This window comes from Charadrius vociferus, unplaced genomic scaffold (assembly GCF_000708025.1).
Source record: "Charadrius vociferus isolate BGI_N301 unplaced genomic scaffold, ASM70802v2 scaffold326, whole genome shotgun sequence".
Taxonomy (NCBI): Eukaryota; Metazoa; Chordata; class Aves; order Charadriiformes; family Charadriidae; genus Charadrius; species Charadrius vociferus.
In genome coordinates, this window is record NW_009649062.1 from 2,713,451 (window position 1) to 2,724,886 (window position 11,436).

The 11,436-nt window shown below is 36.3% G+C and overlaps 1 protein-coding gene across 1 annotated transcript in view; it reads left to right on the forward strand.

Annotated features, from left to right (window-relative positions):
* Nucleotides 1-10,914, forward strand: part of CHFR (checkpoint with forkhead and ring finger domains, E3 ubiquitin protein ligase) — a 22,206-nt gene extending 11,292 nt beyond the window's left edge. Inside the window, exons 6-17 of the mRNA XM_009888140.1 lie at nucleotides 871-1,189; nucleotides 1,761-1,917; nucleotides 2,168-2,322; nucleotides 2,906-3,068; nucleotides 3,986-4,128; nucleotides 4,587-4,706; nucleotides 5,012-5,095; nucleotides 5,745-5,815; nucleotides 6,810-6,897; nucleotides 7,073-7,180; nucleotides 8,245-8,317; nucleotides 10,622-10,914. Of these exons, the coding sequence (XP_009886442.1) occupies nucleotides 871-1,189; nucleotides 1,761-1,917; nucleotides 2,168-2,322; nucleotides 2,906-3,068; nucleotides 3,986-4,128; nucleotides 4,587-4,706; nucleotides 5,012-5,095; nucleotides 5,745-5,815; nucleotides 6,810-6,897; nucleotides 7,073-7,180; nucleotides 8,245-8,317; nucleotides 10,622-10,664 (1,524 nt within the window). The 3' untranslated portion in view covers nucleotides 10,665-10,914. The remainder of the gene's footprint in view (nucleotides 1-870; nucleotides 1,190-1,760; nucleotides 1,918-2,167; nucleotides 2,323-2,905; nucleotides 3,069-3,985; nucleotides 4,129-4,586; nucleotides 4,707-5,011; nucleotides 5,096-5,744; nucleotides 5,816-6,809; nucleotides 6,898-7,072; nucleotides 7,181-8,244; nucleotides 8,318-10,621) is intronic.
* The last annotated feature ends 522 nt before the right edge of the window (nucleotides 10,915-11,436 follow it).

Consider the following 11,436-nt stretch of genomic DNA (forward strand, 5'->3'; position numbering starts at 1 on the left):
AGTATTTAAAGTTTGATATCCCATCAACTGTAACTCCAGTTTTGAATTTTAACAGATTAATCTCTTACCCCTATCTGGGTCTTTAGCATTTGCTTTGTTAAGTTCTAGTGAAAATACCAGGTGGATATGTGCATTCTAACTTTCTCTCTATGATCAGGTAGGGTAAATCCTGGTGGATGAGTAAGGCAATTGTGAGAATTGCTTATGCTCACAGGGACAGAAAATACATGTAAATCCCAAAATGTTCTGTCTTTACTGTATGGTTTTGTAGCGGAGCACTGGTGAAAACTTAGCAAATCTGTGTGGCTCATATAACAAATTGAGTAGATATGAGTGCTTGTGCTCGTGCACTCACTGTGAGAAACTGCTCTAATTGTCACTGTTACTGCTGCCAATCACCAGTCCCCTTTCCCTTGGTTGGAGCTCTAAGGTCAAAATATACCCCATGGATCCCTAGTCTAGTATCCTGCATTATGTTGGCAAGTGTAACACTACAATGCTGTGTAACTCTTAGAATAGAACTGGAGCAAGAGCTAGAAAATAACATTTGTCAACAGTTCAATGGGACTTTTTAAACATGCTCCTCTTGAAAACAAAGCTTTGGCCTCCACTGTGATCCTGACCTGTTACGTATGATCAGTATTGCATAAATCCTCTGCCTGGCGTCTTTGTCAGGAAGACCTGGTGTGGATAATAGTTTTATGAATAAATACTCTACAATTTAAAGAGGAATGGGGATTTTAAGTAGGGTTACACAACTAATAGCTTGTTTTTGCCCCCCAGGTCTTTCCAGTTAGTCAGATCGGCTCAGAGTGCACGTAGTATAGTTACACAGACATTGATTTTTTTGCTCCACTTTTTCCTGTTTAGATGTTTGGATTGGTGTGTGTATCGTCAGTGTTTGAGTACCTGTTATTTTCACATGTCCCAATCTGTATGCAGCTATGTTCATGTTTCTGTTTTTATTTTGCAGGATCACAATCCTCAGTTTTCACTCCTGTGCCTGCTTTCCCCATCTTGGAATCTGTGTGTCTGAGAACGCTGCAGGACGAACATGAAAAGCTGGATATGAATACTGAACCTTCTGCAATCACTTCAGAAATCACTGACAAAGAAAAAGCAGAATCAGATTCTCAAAGGACAGGGGAGGAGGAAGGTTTGGAACCTGCTAAGAAGAAACTAAAAGGAGGCTAGTATACTACAGTATTGCACAACCTACCCTGGCATACTTTTATTTTAATGTTATTCTTGAAAGTTAGTTTAAAAAACTTAAAGTTATGTCCATCTTTCATAGAGGCCCAGTGAGATTAACAGAAACATAAGATTCTGTGCTTATTTTTCGTTATTAATATGAAATAAATTCAAAATGCACACATATCAAACTTAGAAGGTCTTGAACAATTATGTTAGTAGGGGATAGGTAACTCTTTTCCTCCTCACAATGTTGTTTTACGTTATAGTATTATATTAAGTAAGAAAAGCAAAACTCCCCTCTCACTCCCCCCAGCCTCAAATTGAGTCAGGTCGTCTGTTGTCAGTCCTCCTTCAATTTGTTTCTTGCTTCATATTGACTAGATTTATGGTCCAGTGAAAAGAATGTCTTCAGTAGCAGAAGCTGTTATGTCTAAAACAAGAACCTTTAGTGGGACCACTGCCAGTGAACACTGAATCAGTGTATATCTTTCAGGTCTTTTTTTAACACTTAAAGATTTTAAAAAAGCTTCAAAAACTACATACTGTGGAATCTTCTGTCTTTGTAGATGAAGATGCTTGTCCAAATCTTTCACCAGCAGCTCCAAGTGAATGTATAATTAAAATTGGCTTTGAAGATGCAAAAACATCAAATGTGAAACCAGATAAGATGGAAGAAACACTAACTTGCATTATCTGCCAAGAACTGCTGCATGACTGTGTAAGGTATGTATGACTGACAAAAGCTGTAATCATGTGGTAACAATACATGATGTTCAGTGACAACTGTTTGAGGAGGCCAGGTTATTTAGGGTTTTCACAAGCCCTCTGAGTCCCTTCTCCACCACTCCACCCCAATCTATGTAGTCAAATCAATGCTAAACAGGTTTTTTGAGTGTTATGAATGTATCTGAAAAATAAGAGATTTGTGGTTTGAGTCCATTTCTTTCATTGTTTTCATGTTTGTGTTTTCCAGCTTGCAGCCTTGTATGCATACTTTTTGTGCTGCCTGCTACTCAGGATGGATGGAAAGATCTTCTCTATGTCCAACTTGTCGTTGTCCAGTAGAACGCATTTGTAAAAATCACATATTGAACAACTTGGTTGAAGCTTATCTGATTCAGCATCCAGGCAAGTTGAACAGTAACAGAATCTGATGTATTTCACACATGAGCTGCATAACTGATGTATGTGCAGACTGTTGTCTATTAAATTTCTATGTATGCATTATTACTCTGCTGTTTTCTCTGACGTGGCTGTAAGAAAACAAGTGCGTTTAATATGACATAATAACTTGTTGTGATATTTCAAATACTGGGTGAGAGTTAAAGGTGATTTAATATATAACTGAGTATGCTAAGAATTATTAATTTTATTTTGTTGCTTAATCGTGAGAAGGATATCTGTTTTATGAAATAGGGCACACTGACTGATTAGGCCACCCAAACTTAGATACTTCTGAAAAATATACTTGAATATGAATTTAATGAACTTTGATCATGGCCTCTTGAAAACAAAACTTAAGTAGCTTGATACTACTCTTCCATTAACAGAGAGGGGAATGTAACTAAGATCTTCTAGAACTTCTTTATCTAAAAATAAGTTTTATGGAAACGAAAGCACAATAATTGTAACTGTGTTAATAAAGTAGGGTGGGGATAAGGGTTGTAAGCTATTCTTTTCTCTTGAAATTTTAATTTGGTTCTCATGCCAGATAAATGTCGTAATGAAGATGATGTACGTAGCATGGATGCTAGAAACAAAATTACTCAAGACATGTTGCAACCTAAGGTGCGGAGATCTTTTTCAGACGAGGAAGGAAGTTCTGAAGATTTGTTGGAATTGTCAGATGTAGATAGTGAATCTTCAGATATCAGGTATGTATTTAAGCTGTGTGCTAAATTAGATTTACTTATGTTTCAATGCACAAACCCACAAATTGAGCTAGTTTCATAAACACTGTTACAGCTGGTAGTTTTTCCATGATCATTCCCAGAATGAATCTTATTTTTGTTTCCAGGTGAGTTCATTCTTACCAATAATTATCTTGGCAATTCTACTGGCTATCCTACTGAACCTTGAGCAGTCAATAAAAAAATAATTAAAATTAGAACTTCCTAGAAGTCCAGCCAGAATCAGTTAACAACCAACAGATCTATCCTGAATTATGCAACTGCTTCATGTAAGATACATGAAATTGCCTTTTCTAATTACAAATTGGCTGTTGGTTTAGAGAAAACAGGTTTCTGGCTAAGATCTAGTCAGGAGATAAAGCAGTCCATGACCCTATGAATGCAGCTGCAATGATTGTACTTTCTTATATGCCTGGAATGCTGCTTTCACCAGGTGCATGGCATGAATCAGCTGGTGCTTGACCTAGGGATTCCCAGGCACCAAAATACCTCATCTTCACTTCCAATAGCAAACATTTTTTGCTGTATTTCTAGAGGGGAACAGAAAAACTCTTCCTGTAGATGCCTATTTGAGTGTTGTTCCTCTCTTTCTTGTACATTTCCCTTCCAGTCACACCACTCTCATTTTCTTTTTTCTTTTTCTTTTTTTTTTTTTTAAACTGCTTGGGGAATACTGCAAAATACAAAGTTTTTATCTGTTACAACTACAGCAGTCTTCACAGCTGTGAGGTACTGAGTTATATAAACTTCCATATGTTACTGGATGAAGAAATTCCAAATTTAAACTTTGAAAGTATGAACAACCCTGTCTAGCATAGGGATATTAGTTATATTTGCATCTGTTGTGTGTGATTTCCTATGACCTTTTTTTATTCTTTCAGTCAACCATATATAGTATGCAGACAGTGCCCAGGGTATCGAAGACACTCTGTTCCAACTCTGCCTGGCACAGGCCAAGAGACAGAAGCAGGAGGAATGCAAGCACTGGGAGATGCACCATCTACATCAGCCAACTTCCCTGCAGGTCAGTGTCATGAAATCTTCTCAGTAGTGTGATACTAAAATACTGCAACTCATACACCCGTTGTGAACTAAGCAAGCTCGCCCTCACGGTACTACGAGAGTAACACCACTTCACATAGGTGTCTTTGCAAATATCATGAGATTTGACCATGGGTTTTTCTGTGGTTCTCCAAAGTGGATTGCTGATGGTTGATAGTTTTTCAACTGTTCTACATATTGAAATATTTTACACGCTGACATAATTTAGAAGCCTGAATGCCACTGTTGTGGTTTAGGCCATTTTTCTGCTCTTTTATGGTATCTTTGTAAAAATGATAAAATGATATTGATTGCTTGCTTGTTACTTATGTTAATACTACTTACTATGTTGATAATATTTACTAAGATTCCTAGTCCAGATTGCAATTGTGTACATTGTTCAGTCTGTCTTTCCCCCCCCCCTGTTTTTACCTCGTCTAGCTGTCCAGGAATATGTATGTCCTGCTCAAGGAAGCCATGTAATATGTACCTGCTGCTTTCAGCCAATGCCTGACCGAAGAGCAGAGCGTGAACAGAATCCTCATGTTGCTCCTCAGCAATGTGTGTACTTTCTCTTTTTAATAAAATTTTGGCTACAGAACTAAATCTCTCCTTATTTTTAATTAAACTTAAGTTTACTTTGAGTGTTCTTTATTTGAATATTCTTTATCGGGACTCTTGTAAGAAGAAAAGCATGAATGAATCTTCCTTTGTAAAACTTATTATTCCTCTATAGAATGTATTTTAAATGAGAAAGTTGTACTCTTTAAAGCCAAGGGCTCTATTGTTATTGATTTATAAGAATAATAACTGTTGAGTTTTGTTGTGTGCAGGTCTTTACAGGGCTTTTCTTTGTTATTTTCCAGGTACAGTTTGTCTGCAACCCTTCTGTCACTTATATTGGGGCTGCACTCGGATGGCGTGTTTTGGCTGTTTGGCACCATTCTGTGGTATTGTGGAATAATCTGTTTTTTATGAGCCTGCTCACTTTGCAATTATGTCTGTCTGTCTTGAACTTTAGGTAATTTCAGAAATAGAATAGACTAGTTTGTAGCACAGTCATGCGAAAGGAAACAAAGGCTGTGTCCGCACATCACAATCATAAAAAAAATCTTCAGTGGTAAGTGTCTTAACTTTGAGAAAATCTAAATTCTTGTCTTCATACCATATTTGGTTTGAAAACTATAAGCACAATGCTTTCCCGTATAAAAAGGACTATGGTGTATTTCAGCCTGCAAGAGCACTGCAGACTTCTGAAACTCCAGGTTTTAGACATTTTAAAAAATAAATTAGAACAGTTGAAATGACTTCGCTGCAGTTTGAAGCTAATGGAATATGCTTTAATAGCATTGTTAATTTGTGCAGATTAGTAGTAGTGTTTGTGAACTAAAGGTGAAATTGCAGAATCTCAATAGCTTGTCTTTGCCACTGGAAGTTATATATCACATGCTTTAGCATATGTTGAATGCAGTCATTTACTTGATGCTCACGTAAGTTTGTGCACATTATTTCAGGAAACAGAAGAATCTTCAGAGAATGCGTGAGGGCCATGGGGTTGGGGGAAGAAATAGTAACTTCTCTTCTTCTTGTTCTGATTAGAAATAAATCTTGGTGATAAGTGTTTAGATGGCGTCCTAAATAACAACCACTACGAGTCAGATATCCTAAAGGTATGTTTGAAAGTCATTATGTATCATGTGTAGTAATGAATGTACAAAATTTAACATGTACTCACTCAAGAAATGATAGTGATATGCTGCCTAAGAGAGCAGCAGCATTGTGTCACTTGCAGAACCTGGTTCTGAAAGGCAAATCTAATGAGCCCCAAACATTCAGCTGGATCACAGTTGTAGTTACTGTGCCTAGATTGGAAGTATTTGGGAGTGATAATTTGGCCCTTTCAGGCTCTGCGTAACAGGCCATTGTATTCTAGAGACGCATTCCATTTAGCATCAGATCTTCTTGTATCACCCAAATTAACAACAGTAACAAAAAAATCCCTTTCGTGCAATCCTGGTGTTTAATTTCTCCAACGTGTATGTCTGACAGGTGCCAAGAAGGCCAGAATTCTAGACATAACTTCTGAATTTGAGTTTAAATGACTGGTAGATGTACTGTAGAATTCAGATATGTTTGGTTGTTAAATCATCCAAGAATTTTACTTGTATGAAGTATTTATTAGGGAAGCCAGTTCCTATACTCTAAAGTGTAAAATCCAAAATACTAATTAAAGAGAAAAATAATTCACTAAAAATATACCAATAAAACAAGACTTGTTAAATATTTTTTCTTCCCAACAAATTTCATGCTAGGTTGCATGGAAAATATTTTGCCCATACCATAATGGGGTTCTCTAAATCGGGTAAACGGGATGAAATCTTGATTTAAGGTAAATAGGAGTGTGACTGAAACACATCTATTTGCGTTCTTTTGGCAAAAGTAGGAGTCTTCTGAAAAAAAGATACTGAGTGGAAGGTTTGATGATCTGAAAGTATCATGCTAATTAAGTTAAGGTATTTAATTTTTACTTAGCATCAGCCCATTTTGAAAACCTAGTTAGATCTAGATTTGGAAATATTTGAGGGTGAATGGCTTGGACACTCTTTAAAGGTTGTTTTTTTTCCTAGATTTTTCTAGATTAAACACTGAAATTGCTCTTTTCAGGATTACCTGGCATCCAGGGGTTTGACGTGGAAAAATATGCTAAACGAAAGTCTCTTAGCTCTTCAAAGAGGAGTTTTTATGTTGTCAGGTATGTGTTATGTTCAGTTTTGTCCATGTATAACTCTTTGTCTATATATAACTCAGTAATATTATCAAGAGGTTTGAAGTTCTGTGTACATAACCAGTGCCATCGTGACATTTTTGTTAAATCTGATTTCTCAAGCCTTACAGTGACATGATGTACAAACCTGTTTTCTCCCCAGATTACAGAATTACTGGGAACACAGTGCTTTGCTACTGTTGTGGCCTTCGCAGCTTTCGAGAACTTGCCTACCAGTACAGGCAGAATATTCCTGTTGCTGAATTGCCAGGTGGGGATTGCTTCGCACAGTAAGGGGGGAAAAGTCATTTAGGGAGTTAAGTCAGTTGTATCCTTGGGGTTTTTTATCATCTTCACGTAGCCCAGTGCAAGTCTCTTTGCAGGGCTTGTATCTTATGCTGATTGCTTTACTTTTCAGCTGCTAAGTTTGCATATAGTTATTGTTAGACTCCCTAATGGAATCGTTTTTTTCAGTATGATTTGTCATGTATGGAATAATCTGCATAGTGGAAAGAGGAATTCAGTAAAATCCAGAATATAGTCAACAAGAACCGGTTGCTGTAATTTGATTTATTTTCCCATTTAAATACATGAAATGATGCACCTCCCAAACAATTTCACATTTTACCAGCTCTCAGCAAGGAACAAGAATGTTTTCATAAATTCCAAATCTGTTTGCATTTACAGTTTTAGTATAAAATAGCATGCAAGCAACTGTGCCTCCTTCAATCCCAAATCTGTGGGGAACAGAAGCTCTTCCAGCAGTCTACTTTTAAATGTTACTTTTGGCCATCTCGTTCCTGTTGTTAGCAACATCTTCCCTGTCTTTAACAGCTGAGAACTCTGCTTCTGCTGCTGCGCATAATGAGAGACAGTCAGTCTGCCTTGTTTCTCCTTAGGATTGCTTTTCATGTTAGTGTAATGGCTTCCTGGACAGCTGAGTTATAATGTATGTTGAAGTGGGGGAAAAACAACAAACTCTACCCAAATTAATAATTTTTTCTTTTGTATGGAAATGTATCTAGACGTATGCCTAGTGTCTCGAACTGTAAAGTCCATCTCTATTAAACTAAATTGTAAAATTACAGTTGACAGCACTGAGAACCAAATCCTTTCATCATAAGTCTGCATGAGCCTAATTCAGAAGTAATTTTTTGTCCTTCACAAAGTGTTTGCTTTGCTTCTAGAAAGGTGAACCAATATAGTTTACATTTGTTTCTTGCCAATCATGTCTACAAAGCTTCTGCTGATGAGTAACCACCATTAGCAGATCTACATCACCTTATTTAATGACTTCTGTAAGAAATGTAGCATTTGATTTTTCTCTTTTTGTAGTTACTGTCACATCACGTCCTGATTGCTACTGGGGGCGCAACTGTCGAACTCAGGTCAAAGCACATCATGCCATGTAAGTTAAACAATTTATGAAGTGGTTTGGGGTTTTGTTTCTTTTTTAAAAAAACAACAACAAAAATCCCAACCTTTGAAGCGCCAGAAATTGCATGAGTAACACTGTTGCAGCATAAACAAAACTTTTTTTGGTCATTTTGGTTTTAATACAACTTTGAAATGAGCCCTTCATGCATGTCAGAAGTTGTAAGTTTATGTAACCCATTGCTGACGCTTCTTGAGTTTTGTTTTCTACCCACAACTCACTCTACATTCCTGTTCTTCTCCCACTGAAGCAGCTTCTCATTTGCTCATGTCTGGGTGCTTCTTAAAAACACTGTACACAATAATTAGCACCTTGCGGTTTCCATTTGAAACTATAAGAGAGGCTCTTCAAGTGAAGTGCAGCATACTTGGAAGGGATAAATTGGTGGCAATAATCTGCAATAAGAGAAGCAAGAGAAGTTTGGAACATGTAACATTAGGAACCTGGTGTGACTTAGCAGTTCCTGGTTTTGGAATAGTTTCTAGATCTTACGCCTCTGACCCAAGCAATCAGGCATATGGTAAAAATTAAATATTGAGCCTGAAAAGAGATTAATCCTCTACTTATCAAGTGTTTTAATACATCTAGGGGACATGGGCTTCTGGTATCCGCTCATTCATGAGAAATGTCCATCCAAAATAAATCAAGGTCCTTGATTAAAAAAAAAAAAAATAAAAATCAAGGCCACTGATAACCAACGCAGTTTCATTTTTAGGAAAAGATGCATGTGTGGTAAGACAAATATTACAGAGTTGTAAAACAAAATAAAAACTATCTACCTAAGAGCTAACCGGTTCCAGAGAGGGTAGAAAAATCCTTCTTGCTTTATGAATTATTCTCTAAATTCTCAGTGCAATTTAAGATGAGGCACTGTTACCCTTTATTGAGAAGGTGCTTTAATGAATAGTAGATTCTGCAGTATCTTTCTAACGCTGCAATGAACATATACACTTAGCATAATTCATTTAATATTTCAGGTACTACAGTTTGAAAATAACCAGTCTGTACAGCCCATGCAAGCAGATCATAAGAAAGACTTGTAAAATATTCATCCCCTGCCTCTTACAAATTCAGGGGGTTTTGCCAAATAACTTTCAAAAATAATTCGGGATTTAAGTTGCAAATGTACTTTAAAGCACCACTGCTATCTGTAACTTAATGTTACAGGACTGCCTCTTTTCCCAGAGTAGATTTTGTTTGAAATGTTAGAAAGTTAATTTGGTATCAAAGCACTCACCAGTCATTTTTGTTCATATTGTGGTGGATAATTCCATCTAGAATAGACTCATGTAATTCCATCTAGTATAGACTCATGGGGTTTTTCCTTTCTTTTTCTTGTCCTTTTTTTTTTGTTTGTTTTCTTCTTTCAAGCATTAGCTGTTCCTAGAACTTTGCTGGCTGCTGCTCTTAGTTGCTAAAATCCGTAAAAGCAAATAATCCTGTCATACCAATTCTAGATGTCCAGTTACGGGGTTTTTTTATTGAGCTAAACTGTTTTGCCAAGTAGTTTGGTTTTGTAAGCAAGGTTTATTTTTAAGCCTTGATCTAATTCAGCAAGAGGGAGAAAATTCATGGTCTCTTTTGTATCATCTCTTCCACATGTATATGTATATACACACTCAACACCCCAACTCTTGTTTCAGTTACGTATGAGGGGATGCATAACCCACGTAAGAGAATAGCAAAGGATGAATAGTGAGATGTTTTTAGAATTGGAAAGGAGTGCTTCGTACAAAGTTATCTGTTTAATTCGGAAAGATGGGCTTGCCATTCCCATAAAACCTAAATAATACAAAATGAGAAAAAAAATTATCTTTTTCTTTCCAGAATAAGATTCTAAGACAGTGAAAGAACATGTTTACGTTGAAATGTATTATTTGCCTGGTTAATTCTAGTTCCTAATGACTTGTGTAATGCTGTCTACTAAAAATTACCGATGTCTTACAGGGCAAAATTAGTTCACTGGTTCTTGTTTTAATTGCTTTCTGGGTTGGAAGTATGTAGAAATATAAAGGAATGCTTTTAATAACAGGTTCCTGGTGTGCATAATAAAACTAACAAAAGTTAGGCAGGAGAGATGTTGAAAATCGTGTTACTGATAACATGGTAGTAGAGTACGATCTAAACAGGTTCTGAAAAACAGATATGTTAGCGTGTAAATGTTGTGCTTTAAACTGTTTAACATTTAAAATACCCTGTGAAAATCACTTACTTTCTTTTGTTGCCTGACTTCCGAGAACTCTGGTACATTTTAATACTTTTTTTTTTTTATTTCAGGAAATTCAATCACATTTGTGAACAAACACGATTCAAGAACTGAATATTTGTAGTTTGTAGAGAGGGGACAAAAACCTGACACACTGCTTGTACAGTTTAAGGTTTCAGGGGATCTTCTCATTTCCCCCATAGCAGGGACTCAATAACTTTTGCATCAGGTAATCTGGTGTGAACTTTTTAATTAGTAGAATTTTACAGCTGTACATGAATAAGGTAGTTTTTCTTTTTTTCCAAGAAAGTCCAGCAAGCATTGCATTCCATCCTCATGACTACAGTGTCCCTGTATCACTTCAGTGGAGAACATGAACAGAAATGTCACACACAAAAACCAGCCATATCTTGGGAAGACCTAAGAATAAGGAGTGTATTTGCACTACTTGTGAAGAAACTAAGAAAAATCCTTAGACTAAAATAGAAATGTTTTGTAAAAGTATCTGATGGATATTTCAAGAGCCATTAATATTTAAGAAGGAAATTGTCAGTGTATATTTGTAACTGCATTTTGCGGTAGTCTGATATTTTGTCACTACCCATTGCATTTGGGCTAGAAACCACATTAATATTCACTTTAAAAAAAAATAAATCCGTCCATTAAACAGCTGTTTGAACTTAAAAGCTTCTACCATATGTGCAGTGTTATAGTGAAAGAAGTACAGTTTCTTTTCTTAGTTTAGTTGTGTTGATGTTTTTATTCACATTAAATTACAAAAATAATTGCACAAAAATTTGAAAATCACGTTGAAAGTTGGGGTAATACTTGAAGCAGAACAGACTTCTGCTAATATTACTTCTGTAGTGTTTTATATCAGAAGACC